Source organism: Natator depressus, chromosome 24 (assembly GCF_965152275.1).
Source record: "Natator depressus isolate rNatDep1 chromosome 24, rNatDep2.hap1, whole genome shotgun sequence".
In the NCBI taxonomy this organism is placed as follows: Eukaryota; Metazoa; Chordata; order Testudines; family Cheloniidae; genus Natator; species Natator depressus.
Window position 1 is genome coordinate 18,314,921 of NC_134257.1, and position 20,913 is coordinate 18,335,833.

Genomic DNA, 20,913 nt, shown 5'->3' on the forward strand with positions numbered 1-20,913 from the left:
GGCCTGCCTGTAAAGAAAACTTAGTTTGACGGCATCCTGTCTGGAAAGAAATAACTTCTCAGTGGTTGTCGTTATGAAACCCTCATTTCTGCATGTTTTATCTTTATGGCCCCCACTTTTCTATTCTTAATCTTTCTAGTTCTCTAATTGTTTCTGTCTGCTGTATAATTAATTTTACTTGGTGTAAATTAATTAGGGTAGTGGAATATAATTGGTTCGAGATGATTTTACAATATGTTAGGATTGGTTATTTAAATTTCAGTAAAATAATTGGTTAAGGTCTAGCTGTGAATATTACTATATAAACTGGGGTCAAACAGGAGGTGGGGAGAAGGGAAATTGGAATCATGCTTGCTGGACATTAACCCCAATATACATCCCATTGTCTGCACTATGGACTTCTGGTCTTTTGCTGCTTGCTGTCTGTGTGACAAGAACCAGGGAAGTGGGAGGGTGGAGGGAACGCCCTCTAACAGCTCCCTTCCACCCCCCACTGGGCCCTAGCAAGATGTCTGCATTCGGCTGTCCACATCCGTGGGCTGGCGGGCGGGTCCCCCATCGGAGAGCAGGGGCTGAGGCAGCCACGTCCAGCTGACTCCACCGTGCAAGGTCCCAGGAGCAGAGACGCCAGCTGGGACTCTGCACTCAAGCCCCTCCTGGCTGGGGAAAGTGAACAGAGACCCGCTGGGAGTGGGAGGCGTGAGATATTCAGCCCTGCCTTTGCTGCAGGAAACCCACCCCTCAGCCCCAGGCTACGTTACAGGCTAGCCAACGCTAAGGAAACCCTCGCTCTGTGCTAGAGACCATACAAACCACAGCCCGGCCTGCAACCTGCCTTCCTCTCTTGTCATTTGCCTGGAGGCCTCAGGCGTGGGGACACTTTTCAGCTCAACGTGAGCTCCCGGACCCAACAGGGCTCCAGCCATGCTGGGATGCGTCAACAGGGGAATCTTGATTAGGAGCAGGAAGGTGATTTTCCCTCTGGATCTGGCCCTGGTGCAACCACAGCTGGGATGCTGTGTCCGGTTCTGGCGCCCACCCTTCAAGAAGGATGTTGAGCAGCTGGAGAGGGGTCAGAGAAGAGCCACGAGCAGGATTAACGGACTGGCCCCCGGGCTTGGCAGAGAGAGACTCCAGGAGCTCAGTCAGCTCGGAGAAGACACTGTCTGTGCTGACTCGAGAGCTTCTCCCATTGGTGTCGTTAATCCACCCCCCCGAGAGGCGGGAGCGGTGCTGGCGGGAGAAGCGCTGTCTACACCGGGCGTTAGGTCGGTGTAACAGCGTCACCCGGGGCGGTGGGGGGGGGGGTTTCGCTCATCCCCGAGCGACGTAGTTGCACCATTATATGTTGCCTAGTGTAGACCCAGCGAAAGGGAAGGGGACGGGGTGACGCGATTACCAGTTTCTGACCCGCACCTGACTTGCACGTGTGCTGCCCTCTACTGGCCTGGTGCTTTTACTGCCATCGTCAGCCCTGAGCCTTTGGATACCAGTCTGTAGCAGTGGGTCCCAACCAGGGGTACGTGTGCCACCGGGAGTACGCAGGGGTCTTCCAGGGGGTACATCAGCTCACCTAGATATTTGCCCAGTTTTACAACAGGCTACATAAAAAGCACTAGCCAAGTCAGTAGAAACTAAAACTTCGAACAATGACTTTTTTATACTGCTCTACATACTGTCCACTGAAATGTACGTACATTTATTATTCCAATTTATTTATTTTATAACTATATGCTAAAATGAGAAAGTAAACTATTTATCAGTCCTCGTGTCCTGTGACACTGGTATTTTTATGTCTGATTTTGTACAGAAGTAGTTTTTAAGTGAGGTGAAACCTGGGGGTACACAAGACAAATGAGAATCCTTAAAGGGGTACAGTAGTCTAGAAAGATTGAGAGCCACTGGTCTGTTGGGTCTTTTCCCACTGAGATGTGGCGACCTCTGGGTTGGGGCATGGGGGATGTTTATACAAGTGACAGGGAGGAATTTGGGATGGGGGTCTTCTTTGGGGAGTCGGGGGGGGGGTCAGGGTTCCTGGAACAATGTATATAGTGGGGGTGCTGAGAGCCACTGAATCAAACTTTAAACCCTGTATATGATGGGAACCACTTCAATTCAGGGGCTGCAGCACCGATGGGTGGGGCGGGGAGGGATATGGGGAGGCTCCTGTGGGGAGTGCGGTGGTTGCAGGGAGGTACCTGGGGTAGGAGGTGGGGAGACAGAGACAGATATGGGGGGGGGGCATTGTGGATATCACCCTAGCATTGAAGCTGGAAGGTTTAATCTCACTGTTTTATCTATGTCCTGGGGGAATCAGACACGGCATCTCAGAATTGATTCCCCCAACACACACACACCATCTGCAGCTTCCCCTCCCCATGGGCTCTGTCTGGAGGCAGGAAGCTGTCCTCTCGGGGAGGAGGAGAAGGGGGGCTCTCATCGGGGTGGGGGATGCTCACTAATCTGAGTCTGCAAAGCCTCCGAGGCAGCCAGCTCTATGCAAGCCTCAAGCACCTCAGCTCAGCTCTGGGGCCTCTCGTGACAAGGGGTCTGAGATCCCGTCTGCAGAGACGGTCACCCACATCCAGGGCAGCCGCAGCCCCAGAGCAGGAGCTGAGCTGCAGCCGCATTGTTGCAGAAATTCAGCCCGTTCACACCTGGACACGCACCAGACTCAGCTTGGGTCAGGAGTGATTCGTGCGTGGGCCCCACCGCCCTTCACCCCGGTCAGCCCATGAACATCCTGGAGAGACCCTGCCGGGTGGCGAGTAGATCGTGAATCTCTCGCGTCATTGGCTGTGAGCCACACAACATAGAGTCTGCTCCACGACTGGCTGGGGGATTGGTTGGACGCTGGAGAACAGCCAGCGACATAGCGAAGGGTGAAAGCTGCATGAATTTTGGCCTGGACTATTAGGATTCATTGAGACACTGGTTTAAAAAGCCGCGATGACAGAGTTCCTGGCGTGCAGTATGGAGTGTGGGACTTCTGAGTCCTCTGTTCCACCTACCTGGGTTGTCCTTCTCACAACTGTGGTGCTGTGTCAAGCTACAAACCTCTGGGAGGCCCTGCACTTCCACAGCCATCCCCAGACAGGGACACACCCAGCTGAGTTCCACGAATGACCTCCCAGCCGCTCATGAACCCTCAATAGGGAGGCTCAGTCAATTCCCCCCGGCTCTCTGGCTTTGCAGCCCAGAACTGTATGTCCTGCCCTGGTCAGAAGCCTGGCCAGTATAAGTTCATTGCCCAGTCGGCGCCTCCCCCAATGTGGAGAGCACAAACACCAGCCTCTGTCAACCGAGCTGAGATTTCCGAAGCACTTCAACCAAATACACAGTTCTAGGTGGAATATAAAACAGGTTTATTAACTACAGACGGATATTATGTGATTAAAAGCAGCAAGCGTAGAGACCACAGTTGGTTACCTAAGAAATAAAAGTAAATTCCCAATCTGAGATAATAAACTAGACAGGATTTGAATCAAGCCGTGTCTCACCCTGGCAGATGGCACGAGCAGGTGACAGTTCCTCAGGACTAGGGTAACCAGAGGTCCCATTTTTAAAGGGACAGTCCCATTTTTGGGGACTTTTTCTTATATAAGCGCCTATTACCTCCCCACCCCCTGTCCCGTTTTTTTACCGTTGCTATCTGGTTACCCTACTCAATACACAGGCTGGGCTTGTCTTCCACCCCGATACCAAACCTTCCTCGGTCAAAGTCTTTGTCCTCTAGACGTGTGTTGAGGTGTTGAGTTGTGAGGGGAGTGAGGCCAAGTGGTGATGTCACTTTCCCTCTTTTGTAGTTTCTTCCAGCTTGATGGAAAGATCTTTTTCGATGACATGGTTCAGACAGTCTCCATTGTCTATGTGTTCTCTCTGAGAAACCTCCATAGTGGATTCTTAGATGCGTGCTGACGAGCGATTAACACTGTCTGGCTCCTCCATTGTTGTATCTGAAAGGCTGGTTGTGGGTGTTCCCAACATCACAACTTATTTCAGTAACACACACATAGGAAAATTCACAACCTCACATACAGTGACAGCACATACAATTCAATGGGATATTAACAATCAACACACCAAGACTTTTTTAATGATACCTCACAAGGCAGACTGTGTTCATATTGCTATGCCGTGGTGAATATGGGGGTTCCAGGGTGCTCTTTTGAGGTAGAGAGTGCCACAGCCACCCACATTTTATTTAAAATCCTCAATATTTTAAACACCTCCTCACTCCATTGGTTTCCGAACAGAGTGAATATTTCTGGTTTTCCAAAACTTTCGGTGGAGTTTTGTAGTGTCACCGACTCTTACAATTTGGTTGCGGCATTTGCCATGCCTGTCCTTTTCCTCTAAGCCCCACATCCTGGAATCAGACGATTAGGCGGAAATTTCAGCTTTTTTTTTTTCTTTTTTTTAAGTTAAGTTTGCAGCCTTCGTTGTTACAGAGAAATGGCCCCCCGAAAAAACATAATGCAAAAAAACCCCAATCCAAATGTCTTTCTTTTCAAACCAATCTCATGATGTTTCAGGGGGTGGCTCATGAGGTTTGAAGGCTTTGGCTTGGCAATGAAGAGGCAGGACTAGACTTTTAAAAGTGGTTAGGTGAGTTAGATGCCAAATTCCCTTTGAAGTTAGGAGTTAAGCACCTTTTCAAAACCTCACCTATAGAAGCCTAAGTCAATTTAATTACACCCTGTAATGGCAGACAGTTAAAAAGTGACATTTAAGTTCTTATATAAAAATGCTAGAAGTTTAAATAATAAGATGGGTGAACTAGACCTTGTATTAAATGAGGATATAGATGTAACAGGCATGACAAAAACTTGGTGGAATGAGGATAATCAATGGGACACAGTAATACCAGGGTACAAAATATATTGGAAAGACAGAACAGGTCATGCTCGTGGGGGACTGGCCCTCTATGTGAAAGAAAGCGGAGAGTCAAATGAAGTAAAAATCTGAAATGACACAAACTGTACCACAGAATCTCGATGGATAGTAATTCCATGCCTGAATAATAAGAATATAGCAGTAGGCATATGTGACCGATCACCTGAGGAGGATGGTGATAGTGACTGTGAAATGTTCTGGGAGACTAGAGAGGCTATTAAAATAAAAACAACTCAGTAATAATGGGAGATTTCAACTGTACTCATATTGACTGGGTACAGGTCACTTCAGGACGGGATGCAGAGATAAAGTTTCTTGACACCTTAAGTGACTACTTCTTGGAACAGCTGGTCCGGGAACCCACAAGGGAAGAAGCAATGCTTGATTTAGGCCTAAGTAGATCACAGGATCTGGTCCAAAGGGGGAATATAACTGAACCACTTGGTAATAGTGACCATAATATAATTAAATTTAACATCCCTGTGGCGGAGGAAACATGACAGCAGCCCACCACAGTAGCATTTAATTTCAGAAAAGAGAACTACACAAAAATGAGAAATTTCAGAGTAACAGCCGTGTTAGTCTGTATTCGCAAAAAGAAAAGGAGGACTTGTGGCACCTTAGAGACTAACCAATTTATTTGAGCATAAGCTTTCGTGAGCTACAGCTCACTTCATCGGATGCATACTGTGGAAAATACAGAAGATGTTTGTTTTTATACACACAAATCATGAAAAAATGGGTGTTTATCACATGTTTGATCACTTTACATAAGCTATTACCAGCAGGAGAGTGGGGTCAGGGGAGAGAAAACCTTTTGTAGTGATAAACACCCATTTTTTCATGATTTGTGTGTATAAAAACAAACATCTTCTGTATTTTCCACAGTATTCATCCGATGAAGTGAGCTGTAGCTCACGAAAGCTTATGCTCAAATAAATTGGTTAGTCTCTAATGTGCCACAAGTCCTCCTTTTCTTTTTAAAAATGAGAAAGTTAGTAAAACAGAAATGAAAAGGTACAACACAAAAGTGACATTCCTGCAAATCCCTGGAAACTTTTAAAAGACACCACAATAGAGGCTCAACTTAAATGTGTCCCCCAAATTAAAAAACATTGTAAGAGAACCAAAAAAGTGCCACCCTGGGTAAGCAACGAAGTAAAGAAGCTTTGAGAGGCAAAAAGGCATCCTTTAAAAGTGGAAGTTAAATCCTATTGAGGAAAATAGAAAGGAGCATGAACTCTGGGAAATGAAGTGTAAAACTATAATTAGGAAGACCAAAAAGGAATTTGAAGACCAGCTAGCCAAAGACTCAAAAAGTAAAAGCAAAAAAATGTGTAAGTACATCAGAAGCAGGAAGCTGCTCAACAACCCTTGGGGCTACTGCATGATCGAGATGTTAAAGGAGCACTCAAGGAGGATAAGGCCATTTCAGAGAAACAGAATGAATTCTTTGCATCGATCATCACCGCTGAGGATGTGAGGGAGATTCCCAAACCTGAGCCATTCTTTTTAGGTGACAAATCCAAGGAACTGTCCCAGATTGAGGTGTCAATAGAGAAGGTTTTGGAACAAATTGATAAATTAAACAGTAATAAGTCACCAGCACCAGATGGGATTAACCCAAGAGTTCTGAAGGAATTCAAATGTGAAATTTCGAACTGCTAACTGTGCTATGTAACCTAGCATTTCAATCAGCTTCTGTCCCAGAGGACTGGAGGATCGCTAATGTGACACCAATTTTTAAAAACGGCTCCAGAGGTGATCCCGGCGATTACAGGCTGGTAAGCCTGATTTCAATACCGGGCAAACTGGTTGAAACTATAGTAAAGAACAAAATTGTCACACACATTGATGAACATGATTTGTTGGGGAGAATCAACATGGTTTTTGTAGAGAGAAATCATGCCTCACCAATCGACTAGAATTCTTTGAAGGCATCAAAAATCATATGGCCAAGGGTGATCCAGTAGATGTAGTGTACTTGGAGTTTCAGAAGGCCTTTGACAAGGTCCCTCACCGAAGGCTCTTAAGGAGAGTAAGCTTTTGTGAGATAAGGGGGAAGGTCCTCTCATGCATCAGTAACAGGTTCACAGATAGGAAACAAAGGTAGGAATAAATGGTCAGTTTTCAGAATGGAGAGAGGTAAATAGCGGTATCTCCTAGGGGTCTGTATTGGAACCAGTGCTGTTCAACATATTCATAACTGATCTGGAAAATGGGATAAACAGTGAGATGGCAAAATGTTCAGATGATACAAAACTACTCAAGATAGTCCAAAGCAGACTGCGAGGAGTTACAACGGGTTCTCACACAACTGGGTGACTGGGCAACAAAATGGCAGATGAAATTCAGTGTTGATAAATGCAAAGTAATGCACATTGGAAAGCATAATCCCAACTATACATACACAATGATGGGGGCTAAATTAGCTGCTACCACTCAAAAAAGAGATCTTGGAGTCACTGTGGATAGTTCTCTGAAAACATCCACTCAATGGACAGTAGCAGGCAAAAAAGTGAACAGAATGTTGGGAATCATTAAGAAAGGAACAGATAATCAGACAGAAAATATCACATTGCCTGTATATAAATCCATGGTACGCCCACATCTTGAATACTGTGTGCAGATGTGGTCGCCCCATCTCAGAAAAGCTATATTGGAATTGGAAAAGGTACAGAAAAGGGCTACAAAAATGATTAGGGGTATGGGACAGCTTCCTTATGAGGCGAGATGAATAAGACTGGGACTTTTCAGCTTGGAAAAGAGATGACTAAGAGGGGTTATGATTGAGGTCTATAAAATCCTGACTGGTGTAGAGAAAGTAAATAGGGAAGTGTTATTTATTCTTCTCATAACACAAGAACAAAGGGTCACCCAATGAAATTAATAGGCGGCTGGTGTAAAAGAAACAAATGGAAGTATTTCTTCATGCAATGTACAGTCAGCCTGTGGAACTCCTTGCCAGAGGATGTTGTGATGGCCAAGACTATAACAGGGTTCAAAAAAGAACTGGATAAATTCATGGAGGATAGGTCCATTAATGGCTATTAGCCAAGATGGACAAATATGGTGTTCCTACCCTCTGTTTGTCAGAAGTTGGGAATGGGCGACAGGGGATGGATCACTTGATGAATACCTGTTCTGTTCATTCCCTCTCGGGCACTGGCAAAGGCCACTGTCAGAAGACACGGAGTACTTGTGGCACCTTAGAGACTAACAAATTTATTTGAGCATAAGCTTTCATGAGCTACAGCTCACTTCACTGGATGCATACTGTGGAAAATACAGTGGGGAGATTTATATACATAGAGAATGTGAAACAATGGGTGTTACAGTACACACTGTAATGAGAGTGATCACTTAAGGTGAGCTATTACCAGCAGGAGAGCGGTGCGGGGGGAGGAAACCTTTTGTAGTGATAATCAAGGTGGGCCATTTCCAGCAGTTGACAAGAACGTCTGAGGAACAGTGGGGCGTGGGAGTGGGGGGAATAACATGGGGAAATAGTTTTACTTTGTGTAATGACCCATCCACTCCCAGTCTCTATTCAAGCCTAAGTTAATTGTATCCAGTTTGCAAATTAATTCCAATTCAGCAGTCTCTCATTGGAGTCTGTTTTTGAATTTTTTTTATGAAGAATTGCAACTTTTAGGTCTGTAATCGAGTGACCAAAGAGATTGAAGTGTTCTCTGACTGGTTTTTGAATGTTATAATTCTTGACGTCTGGTTTGTGTCCATTTATTCTTTTACATAGAGAGTGTCCAGTTTGACCAATGTACATGGCAGAGGGGCATTGCTGGCATAGGATGGCACATATCACATTGGTAGATGTGCAGGTGAACGAGCCTCTGATAGTGTGGCTGATGTGATTAGGCTCTATGATGGTGTCCCCTGAATAGATATGTGGACACAGTTGGCAACGGGCTTTGTTGCAAGGATAGGTTCCTGGGTTAGTGGTTCTGTTGTGTGGTGTGTGGTTGCTGGTGAGTATTTGCTTCAGGCTGGGGGGCTGTGTGTAGGCAAGGACTGGCCTGTCTCCCAAGATCTGTGAGAGCGATGGGTTGTCCTTCAGGATAGGTTGTAGATCCTTGATGATGCGTTGGAGAGGTTTTAGTTGGGGGCTGAAGGTGACGGCTAGTGGTGTTCTGTTATTTTCTTTGTTGGGCCTGTCCTGTAGTAGGTAACTTCTGGGTACTCTTCTGGCTCTGTCAATCTGTTTCTTCACTTCAGCAGGTGGGTATTGTAGTTCCTCAGACATTCTTGTCAACTGCTGGAAATGGCCCACCCCGATTATCACTACAAAAGATCCCCGCCGCCCCCCACTCTCTGCTGGTAATATCTCACCTTAAGTGATCACGCTCCTTACAGTGTGTATGGTAACATCCATTGTTTCATGTTCTCTATGTATATAAATCTCCCCACTGTATTTTCCACTGAATGCATCCGATGAAGTGAGCTGTAGCTCATGAAAGCTTATGCTCAAATAAATTTGTTAGTCTCTAAGGTGCCACAAGTCCTCCTTTTCTTTTTGCGAATACAGACTAACACGGCTGCTACTCTGAAACCTGTCAGAAGACAGGATTCTGGGCTAGATGGACCTTTGGTGTGACTCAGTATGGCCATTCTTATGATCTTCTGTTTTGTCTCATTGACTCTCAGATAGGTTCCTATGGCCTAAACACTTGTAAAAATAGAACTTAGACCCTTTTGAAAATGTTACCCTTTGTTTAATAGACCCCTTGATCTTCAACAAACACAGGAAAGAAGAAGAGCTGGAGACGCATTGGGAGCCAAACATGACATGATGAGAAGAATAATGACACGAAGATGTAGAAAAGGACAGACCATAAAGAACCAAATGCTCCAAAATGATCTAAAAATGAACAAAATCAAGACTCTATTATACTTCATTAAAATGATAGATTCATAGATTCCAAAGCTGTGATCATCTCGTCTGACCTCCCAGGTCACACGGGCCAGAGAACTGCCCCAAAATAATTCCTAGAGCAGAACTTTTCCAAAAATATCCCAGCTTGATTTAAAATTACCAAGTGATGGACGATCCACCACAACCCTTGGGAAATTGCTTCAATGGTCAGTTACTCTGATCATTACAAATTTACACCTCCTTTCCAGTCTGAATTTGTCTAGGTTCAAATTCTGTTCACTGGCTCATGTTACACCTTCCTCTGCTAGATTGAAGAACCCTTCATTAAATATTTGTTCCCCACGTAGGTACTTACAGACTATGATCAGGTCACCCCTTCACCGTCTCTTTGTTAAGCGAAATAGATTGAGATCCTTGTGTCTCTCACTCCAAGGCAGGTTTTCGAATCCTGTAATCATTCTTGTGGCTCTTCTCTGAATAAGGCCGAAAAATTCACAATTTGGGGATCAAGAGGATGTTACAGGTCCCAGCGAAAATAATTCTTTCTCCATGCAAATATTGAAAATTCCATCCATTCCCCTATTCAGCCAGCTCCAGCTCTGAGTTGTCAGTGGTTTTGGGGCTTAATGTATGTTGCTGGTACCTCAGAAACTCTTCCTCCATGGTGAGGTAGAAGATGGGGTTGAGGCAGCTGCTGAAATATGTCAGGACACAAGCAAAAGTGCTTCCTATGTCCAGAAGATGTAGAGGGTAAGTTGCTGAGATCTGCAGAAAGGAGAAGATGTGATATGGCAGCCAGCAGAGGAAAAAGGTCGGGATCAAGCCAAGAAGGATCTTTAGTGGCTTGGTGGACTGGATCAGCCTGTTCCTTCTCAGCTTGGCAGCTAGAATGATGTAGATGGTTGGGATCAGGATCAAGGCGAATGGGATCAGAAACCCGACCAGGAACTGGATCGCAATGGCAGCCTTCACCCTCCCTTCATCCAGTTGGAAATTCATGCGAATGTTGGCAGGTGAGAGCACGGACTCCCAGAGATCACCGTACCGCAAGCTGAAACCAGCAGACAGGACCCACATGCCCATAATCAATCTGAAAACCAGGATGGGTGTGCGGTGGTTCTGGGTCCACTCAGGGCATGTCACGAGGATGTAGCGATCGATGCTGAGGGCCGTGAGGAGAAAGGCATTGGAGAACATATGGAAGGAAGTGATGGTGCTGCTCAGCATCTTGGCCCAGTTTAAGTCCAGGATAAAGATGGAGGTGAATCTGAGGGGCAGGAAGATGATGAAGATGAAATCTGTCATGGCCCGGCTCCAGAACCACACGGCGCTGGCTGTCCTCTCCACACAGCAGGCGGTGAAGAAGAGGATGTAGCCATTCAATGGCACCCCGGCAAGGAAGGCCACGCCACTCAGGACCAGGAAGAGAATTTGGAGGAACTCCATTCTGGAAGAATTGCAGTCACAATATCGCCTCCTTGGCGTCAGGGCTCAGCGAGGGCAGCGCAGACGTTGCACTGAGCAAAGGAAAGCAGAGCAATGAAACGGGCACCAGGAGGGGACACAGACAGAGTTTGCTTTCTACTAAACCAAATGTTTAAAAAACACACCCCTTTGCTTCTTGCTGAAAAGTTGGATTTCTAGCCAAGGGGAGGTTGACAGTGGTGTCCAGGATGCAGAGACAGAGATATGAGAAACCCCTGACGAATACTCACTAAAATTCCCAAATAATTTTCTTGCTCTTAGTTTCCCAGAGGAGCTGGTTATTCCTGTCTTGGTTTCCCTTCTTTTTTTAAAAAAAATAATGGTCTTCTCCACTGTATGCATCCGATGAAGTGAGCTGTAGCTCACGAAAGCTTATGCTCTAATAAATTGTTTGTCTCTAAGGTGCCACAAGTACTCCTGTTCTTTTTATGGATACAGACTAACATGGCTGCTACTCTAAAACTTCTCCACCCCCTTCATTTTGAAGTGGAGTTTTTGTATGGTTTGGGCCATTTTGGGGGGTGGGGGGTGAGATAGTGGAGCCCGGCGGGCAAAATACCCACCAAAAGAACCCAGCTATAGAAATCTCCAGTGACGGACAGCAACTCCCCAAGAGGAGAAAATAAGATTGAAAAGATAACAATGACAAAAAAGCCATCTGGCAAAACACCAGAGGAAGAAAAGACCTGTAACAAGTCAAAAGATTTTTTTTTAATTGCAAGAGTCTATTTTAGTGAGCAGAAAGGGAGTCCAGACTCCTGGGTTCCATCCCACACTCTGTCACTGAACTGTCTGGGGAGCCTGGACAAGTCACGTCATGACCCTGTGCCTCAGTTTCCCCTCCAAACATTTGTCTGTTTAGAGAGTGAGCTCGCTGTGGCCAGGCCTGTTTCTCCCTGTGGGTCTGTGCAGCACCTGGCACAATGGGATGCCCGAACTCGGTCAGGGTCTGTGCAATACCCTGTGTGACAGGGGTCCCTGACCTCTGACAAGAAGACCCACAAATAATTTAAACCAGCTCTATCCAGAGCAGATGAGGGGAGGGGATGGAGGCAGCTCGGAGGGGGAGATCAAGGGGGCAGAGGTGGGGGGGTGAGAATGAGATCAAGTGGAGCAGCTGGAGGGTTTACCTCATTTCCTTACCTGTGTCTTTGGGGGATGCAGCGTCTCAGAGTCGACCCCCGTCCCAGGTCCCCAACACAATGCATGCAGCTTGCCCAGATCTGGCTCATTCAGGGAACATGGAGCCGTTCATGTGGGGGTATATCGGGGGGGGACAATAGAGGCAGATCAGAGGACGTGGTTGGGTCCGATCATGTCTGCAAAGCCTGGAAGGTCTTCGTCACCCATAGCTACATGCAGATGTCACACGAACCACAAGCTCCCCCTCCCCGTGCTGGGGCCTAGCAAGGTGTCTGCATTTGGCTGCCCACATCCTGGGGCAGGTGGGTGGGGCCCCCCGCAGACAACAGGGGCTGAGACAGCCATGTCCAGCCGACTCCAGTGGGTAAGGTCCCAGGAGCGGAGACACCAGCTGGGTCTCTGCCCTCGAGTCCCTCGTGGCTGGGGAAAGGGAAAAGAGCCCCGCTGGGAGTGGGACGTGTGAGATTCTCAGCCCTGCCTTTGCTGCAGGGAACCCACCCGTTGGCCCCGGGCCATGTAACAGGCCAGCCAACGTGAAGGAAACCCTCGCTCTGTGCTAGAGACCACAGAAACCACACCCCGGCCTGCAACCTGCCTTCCTCTCTTGTCATTTGCCTGGAGGCCTCAGGCGTGGGAACACTTTTCTCAGTTAGGAGCAGGGAGGTGATTTTCCATCTGGATCCGGCCCTGGTGCGACCGCCGCTGGGATCCTGTGTCCGGTTCTGGTGCCCACCCTTCGAGAAGGATGTTGAGCAACTGGAGAGGGGTCAGAGAAGAGCCATGAGAAGGATTAATGGACTGGACTCCAGGCTTGACAGACAAAGACTCCAGGAGCTCAGTCAGTTCAGTTGATCAGAGGACACGTCTACACGGGGAAGGCTGCACCGATGCAGCTGCGGCGGTCGCGGCTCGGTGAAGACGCTGTCTGTGCTGACTCGAGAGCTTCTCCCATCGGCGTCGTTAATCCACCCCCCTGAGAGGCGGTAGCTGTCCTGATGGGAGAAGCGTTGTCTACACCGGGCGTTAGGTCAGTATAACAGAGTCACCCGGGGGTGGTGGGTTTCCACACCCATGAGTGACATAGTTACACCAAAATCAGTTGCTAGAGGGGTGGGGGAAGGGAGGAACCGGGGTAGGGGTTCGGGGGCAGAGACAGATCTGGGTGGGGCGTTGTGGATTTCACCCTAGCATTGAAGCTGGAAGGTTTAATCTCACTTTCTTACCTTTGTCTTCGGGGAATCAGACACGGCATCTCAGAATTGATTCCCCCAACACACACACACTACATGCAGCTCCCCCCGACCCCATGGACTCTGTCTGGGGGCAGGAAGCTGTCCTCTTGGGGGGGAGAGAGCACGGGGGGGTGGCTTAGCAGGGGTGGGAGATGCTCACAAAGCTGAGTCTGCAAAGCCTCCAAGGTGGCCAGCTCCGTGCAAGCCTCAAACAGCTTAGCTCAGCTCTGGGGCCTCTCGTGATAAAGGGTCTGAGATCCCATCTGCAGAGACGGTCGCCCACATCCGGGGCAGCCACAGCCCCAGAGCAGGAGCTAAGCTGCGAATGCATCGTTGCAAAAATTCAGCCCGTTCACACCTGGAAACACACCAGACCCAGCTTGGGCCCCTGAAGTGCCGCTGGGTAGGGAGTAATTCATGGGTGGGCCCTGCCGCCCTTTACCCCCAGGTCACCCCACGAACGTCCGGGAGAGACCCTGCCAGGTGGCGAGTGGATTGTTAATCTCTCGCTTCTTTGCCTGTGAGGGAGACAACATTGTGTCTGCTCCTTGACTGGCTGATGGATGGGTTGGATGTTGGAGAATGGCCAGCAACAGAGCGAAGGGCGAAAGCTTCGTGAATTTTGGCCAGGAATATCAGGATTTATTGAGATACTGGTTTAAAAAGCCACTGTGATGGGATTCCCGGTGTGCAACCTGGACTGTGGGACGTCTGAGCCTTTTGTAACACCAACCTGTGGTATCCCTCTCAGACTGTGATACTCTGTCAAGCTGCAAACTTCTGGCAGGTCCTGCACTTCCACAGCCATCCCCAGGCAGGGACACAACCAGCTGAGTTCCATAAATGGCCTCCCAGCCACTCATGAACCATCAATAGGGAGGCTCCAGTGAATTCCCCCCGGCTCCCTGGCCTTGCAGCCAAGAAATGTATCGTCCTGCATTGATCAGAATCCAAGCAAGTGTAATTTCATTACCTATTCTGCGCCTCCCCCCATGTGGAGAGCACAAACACCAGCCTTTGTAAACTGAGCTGAGATTTCCCAAGGACTTCCATCAAAACACACAGTTTTAGGTAGAATATAAAACAGGTTTATTAACTACAGACAGATGGATTTTAAGTGATTATAAGCAGCTAGTGTAGAGATCACAGTTGGTTACAAAATAAGTAAAATTAAATTCCCAATCCGAGTTAAATAAACTAGACCGGATTTGAATCAAACCATGTCTCAACCTGGCAGATGGTAAAAGCAGGTGACAGCTCTTCAATACACAGGCTGGGCTTGTCTTTCGGACCGATACTGAACTTCTGCAGTTCAAAGTCTTTGTCCTGGAGATGTTTTTCCATGTGTTGAGTTGTGGGGGGAGTGAGGCCAAGTGGTGATGTCATTTCACCTCATTTGTAGTTTCTTCCAGCTTGATGGAAATATATTTTGCTACGATGTGGGTCAAACAGTCTCCATTGTCTATGTCCTCTCTCTGAGAAATCTCCATTTTATACAGTTCCTGAGATAGTGGATTCTTGGATGTGTGCTGATGAGACATTAATGCTGTCTGGCTCTTCCACTGTCATACCTGAAAGGCTGGTTGTGGGTGTTCCCAACATCGGAACTTATTTCAGTAACACACACATAGCAAAACTTTATAACTCCCCATACAGTGACAGCACATACAATTCAAGAGGATATTAATAATAAACAGATCAAGACTTTTTTAATGATACCCCAACAAGGCAGACTTTGTTCATATATATATGACAGTGGTGAATATGGGGATTCCACAGTGCTGTTTTGAGGTATAGAATGTCACAGCCACCCACATTTTAATTAAAGTCTCCAATATTTTAAACACCTCCTCACTTCATTGCCTTCCAAAATAGAGCTGGATATTTCTGATTTTCTGAAACTTTCGGTGGAGTTTTGTAGCCTTGCCGACTCTTACAATTTAGTTGCAGCATTCGCCATGCTTGTCCTTTTCCTCCAAGCCCCAGACCCTGGAATCAGATGATTAGGTGGGAATTTCAGCTTTTGTTTCTTCTCTTTTTTTTAGGTAAGCTTCCAGCCTTCATTGTTACAGAGAAAAGCTTGAAATGGCCCCCTGGAAAAAATCAGGAGGCAAAAAAGAAGAACCCAGATGTCTTTCATTTCAAACCAATCTCATGAGGTTTTACGGGGTGTCTCATGAGGTTTGAAGGCTTGGGCTCAGCAATGAAGAGGCAGGACTAGAGTTTTAAAAATGGCTGTGACAAAGTTCCTGCTCTACCTTGGTGGGTCTTGCGCTCATTGGCGGATTGGCTCACCTTGGAGCTTCATGGCAGCCCTCAACTTAGCCGTTTTCATGAACCCACAGTCCAGGTCAACTCCTCCTGTGTCTGACCAGGAGTTGGAAGGTTTGGGGGGAACTCGGGCCCACCCTCTACTCCGGGTTCCAGCCCAGGGCCCTGTGGAATGCAGCTGTCTAGAGTGCCTCCTGGAACAGCTGTGCGACAGCTACAACTCCTTGGACTACTTCCCCATGGCCTCCTCCCAACACCTTCTTTATCCTCGCCATAGGACCTTTCTCCTGGTGACTGATAACGCTTGTACTCCTCAGTCCTCCAACAGTCCGCGTTCTCACTCTCAGCTCCTAGTGCCTCTTGCTCCCAGCTCCTCACATGCACACCACAAACTGAAGTGAGCTCCTTTTTAAACCCAGGTGCCCTGATTAGCCTGCCTTAATTGATTCTAGCAGCTTCTTGATTGGCTGCAGGTATTCTAATCAGCCTGTCTGTCTTAATTGTCTCCAGAAGGTTCCTGATTGTTCTGGAACGTTCCCTGTTACCTTACCCAGGGAAAAGGGACCTACTTAACCTGGGGCTAATATATCTGCCTTCTATCACTCTCCTGTAGCCATCTGGCCTGACCCTGTCACACGGCTAAGAGAGTTAGGTGCCAAATTCCCATTGAAGTTAGGAGTTAAGCACCTAACTCACATAGGTGCTTTTGAAAATCTCACCACTAGACGCCTAAGTCAATTCAATTACAACACATAATGGCAGACAGCTAAAAAGTGACATGTAAGTTCTTATATACAAATGCTAGAAGTCTAAATAATAAGATGGGTGAACTTGAGTGCCTCGTATTAAATGAGGATATTGATACAACAGGCATCACAGAAGCTTGGTGGAATGAGGATAATCTACGGGAGACAGTAATACCAGGTTACAAAATATATCACAGAACAAGTCATGCTGCTCGGGGAGCGGCACTATATGTGAAAGAAAGTGTAGCGTCAAATGAAGTAAAATTCTTAAATGAACCAAACTGTACCACAGAATTTCGATGGATAGTAATTACATGCCTGAATAATAAAAATGTAGCGGCAGGGATATATTACCAACCACCTGACCAGGATGGTGATAGCGACTGTGAAATGCTCAGGGAGATTAGAGAGGCTATTAAAATAAAAAACTCAATAATAATGGGGGATTTAAATGGTCCCCATATTGACTGGGTACATATTACCTCAGAACTGGACGCAAAGATAAAGTTTCTTGGCACATGGTGATGACTGCCTCTGTTAGAGGGCTTTCCCTTCACCCTCTCCCCTGGTTCTTGTCATGCAGACAGCAAGCAGGAAACGACCAGAAGTCCGAAGTGCAGACAATGCAATGTTTCTTGGGGTTAATTTCCAAGCAAGCATATTTCGAAGCCCTTCACACCGGTTGGGCTTATCTCTATACACCAATAGAGTCTGTTCCCGAGTGTCTCCCTTCCCAGCTTTGACACCTCGGAGCATTTACCCCTTGTCCCCCTTCCCAGGTCTGACACCGCAGAGCCTTGCCTGTGTCCCTGTTCCCCCTTCCCTATTCCCGTTTCCCTCCCTTAACAAAAATGATTCCAATTTCCCTTTTTTCCACTTCCTGTTTGACCCCAGTTTATATAGTAATATTCTCAGCTATACCTTAACCAATCATTTTACTGAAATTTAACTAACCAATCCTAACATATTGTAACATAATTCTCTAACCAATAATATTTCACTAACCTAATTTACTTACAGCTAGCGAAATTAATTATACATCAGACAGAAACAATTAGAGAACCAGACAGATTAACAATAGAAAAGTGGGGGCCATAAAGATAAAACATACAGAAATGAGGGTTTCACAACCCCAACTATTAATAAGTAATTTCTTGCCAGACAGGATGCTATCAAACTAAGTTTTCTTTAACCATCTTTATCCGATGGTGATGGGCACTATCAGGATAGGATTGTATTCCTAACAGCCCAATAGCACCTTATTTCAATGTGACTGGCTTGGGATGCGAGGACGTGACCGTTCACTTCCCAGCTTATGGCTGCCCCTTCTGCTTAGTCAAAGGCCTTCGCCTAAGAACAAGGCCTCAGACTATCCTAGTGAGAGAAGGCCCAGACAGAGGCAGATTGTGATTTTGATTCTTTGTTTTATAGCCATGTAACTAGCTAAGTGATAAAAAGACACCTAAGTTCTTAAAGTATAGGGTTTACAGGAAGGCCTGAATATCGATATTCTAACAGCTTCTTGGAGCAGCTAGTCCTGAAACCCACAAGGGGAGAGGCAATTCTTGATTTAGTCCTAAGTAAAGCACAGGATCTCATCCAAGGGGAACCGCTTGGTAATAGTGACCATAATATAATTAAAGTTAACATCCCTGTGGCGAGGGAAACAACACAGCAGCCCAAAACTGTAGCATTTAATTTCAGAAAAGAGAACTACACAAAGATGAGGAAGTTAGTAAAAAAGAAATGAAAAGGTCTAGCGCCAAAAGTGAAATCCCTGAAAGCTGCAATAAGAGAACCAAAAAAGAGCCACCGTGGGTGTAAGGGACTGCGGAAGACTTTGTTACGGCCTAGCTAGGGAACTTCCGCTTTCTCGGAGCCGATAGGTCACTGTAGGACATGAAAATCCGGCCATAACCAGCTTTAGATGGGTTCTGTCTGCCCTGCATGGCCCTGTGTCAGGTAGCGGAAAGCCCCTTTGGAAAGTACCTAATTATATATTCATGAGCTGTTTAAGCGTACCGCTTATTAAGGCTCGCTGTGAACCCCTTCGTCGGACTCCGTCCCAGGCAGAGCTCCGGTGCTCTGGGTTCCCCGCCTCCGTGACAGCAACGCTTGGAGTCCCCGTTGCGGGTGTGTCACTTACCTTCAATAAAGCCAATAACTCGCCGCTTTGCTGCGTGTAGGCCTCGTTCTTTCGGAGCACCCCCGATAGGCCTGCGGCCTAGCACGGAACAGTGGGTAAACAACTGCGTAAGGAAGCTTTGAGAGGCAAAAAGGCATCCTTTAAAAGTGGAAGTTAAATCCTATTGAGGAAAATAGAAAGTAGCATAAACGCCAGCAAATAAAGTGTAAAAATGTAATTAGGAAAGCCAAAGACTCAAAAAGTAATAGCAAAAATATTTTGAGGTACATCAGAAGTAGGAAGCCTGCAAAACAACCAGAGTGGCCACTGCATGATTGAGATGTTAAAGGAGTACTCAAGGACGATAAGACCATTGCGGAGAAACAAAATGAATTATTTTCATCGGTCTTCATGGCTGAGCATGTGACGGCAATTCCCAAACCTGAGTCATTCTTTTTAGGTAACAAATCTGAGGAAATGTCCTAGATTGAGGTGTCATTAGGGGAGGTTTTGGAACAAATTGATAAACTAAACAATAATAAGTCACCGGGACCAGATGGCATTCACCCAAGTGTTCTGAAGGAGTTCAAATGTGAAATTGCAGGACTACTAACTAACAAAGGGTAGGGATAAAATGTCAGTTTTCAGGAAGGAGACAGATAAATAGTGAAGTCTGTACTGGGACCAGTACTGTTCAACATATTCATAAACGATCTGGGGAAAGGGATTAAGAGTGCTGTGGCAAAATTTGCAGATGATACAAAACTACTCAAGATAGTTAAGTCCAAAGCAGACTGCGAGGAGCTACAAAAGGGTCTCACAAAACAACAACAAAATGGCAGATGAAATTTATTGTTGATAAATGCAAAGTAATGCACATTGGAAACCATAATCCCAACTATACATATAAAATGATGGGGTCTAAATTAGCTGTTACCACTCAAGAAAGATCTTGGAGTCATTGTGGAGAGTTCTCTGAAAACATCCACTCAGTGTGCTGCGGCAGTCAAAAAAGCGAACGGAATGTTGGAAATCATTAAAAAGGGATAGATAATAAGACAGAAAATATCATATTGCCTCTATATAAATCCGTGGTACGCCCACATCTTGAACACTGCGTGCAGATGTGGTCACCCCATCTCAAAAAACATAAACTGGAATTGGAAAAGATACAGAAAAGGGCTACAAAAATTATTAGGGGTATGGGACAGCTTCCGTATGAGGAGAGATTAATGAGACTGGGACTTTTCAGCTTTGAAAAGAGATGACTAAGGAGGGTTTTGATAGAGCTCTATAAAATCCTAACTGGTGTGGAGAAAGTAAATAAGGAAGTGTTATTTAATCCTTCCCATAACACAAGAACTAGGGGTCACCAAATAAAATTAATAGTCAGCAGGTTTAACACAAACGAAAGGAAGTATTTCTTCCCACAACACACAGTCTACCTGTGGAACTCCTTGCCAAAGGATGTTGTGAAGGCCAAGACTATAACAGGGTTATGTTATGTTATATTCTGTTTGACTCTTAGCGAGGTTCCTATGGGCCTAAACTCTTTTAAAAATAGGACTTAGACACTTTTGAAAATTTTATTATTTGTTGCATAGACCCCTTGATCTTCAAGAAACACAGGAGAGAAAGCTCCACTGGGAGCAAAGATGACATGATGAGAAGAATAAGGACACAAAGAAGCAGAAAAGGACATATCATAAAGAACCAAACATCCCAAAATGATTTAAAAATTAACAAAACCAAGACTCTAATATATTTTGTTAAAATGACAGATTCACAGATTCCGAGGCTGGAAGGGACCATTGTGATCATCGCGTCTGACCTCCTCAATCACACGGACCAGAGAACTGCCCCAAAATAATTCCTAGAGCAGAGCTTTTAGAAAAACATCTCAGCTTAATTAAAAATTGCCAGTGATGGAGGATCCACCACGACCCTTGGGAAATTGCTCCAATGGTCAGTTACTCTGATTGTTACAAATTTACACCTCCTTTCCAGTCTGAATTTGTCTAGGTGCAACTTCTGTTCACTGAATCATGTTAGACCTTCCTATGCTAGATTGAACAGCCCATTATGAAATATGTATTCCCCATGTAGGTACTTACAGACTGTGAT

General features: G+C 46.1%; 1 protein-coding gene across 1 annotated transcript; it reads right to left on the reverse strand.

Annotated features, from left to right (window-relative positions):
- Nucleotides 1-10,366: 10,366 nt before the first annotated feature.
- Nucleotides 10,367-11,233, reverse strand: LOC141977413 (chemerin-like receptor 1). The gene has a single exon (XM_074938880.1). It carries the CDS (start codon nt 11,231-11,233, stop codon nt 10,367-10,369), a length of 867 nt encoding a protein of 288 aa, XP_074794981.1.
- Nucleotides 11,234-20,913: the final 9,680 nt, after the last annotated feature.

Excerpts from the sequence above, each read along its gene's own strand:
- LOC141977413 (XM_074938880.1), bottom strand. The coding sequence starts at position 11,233 with ATGGAGTTCCTCCAAATTCTCTTCCTGGTCCTGAGTGGCGTGGCCTTC.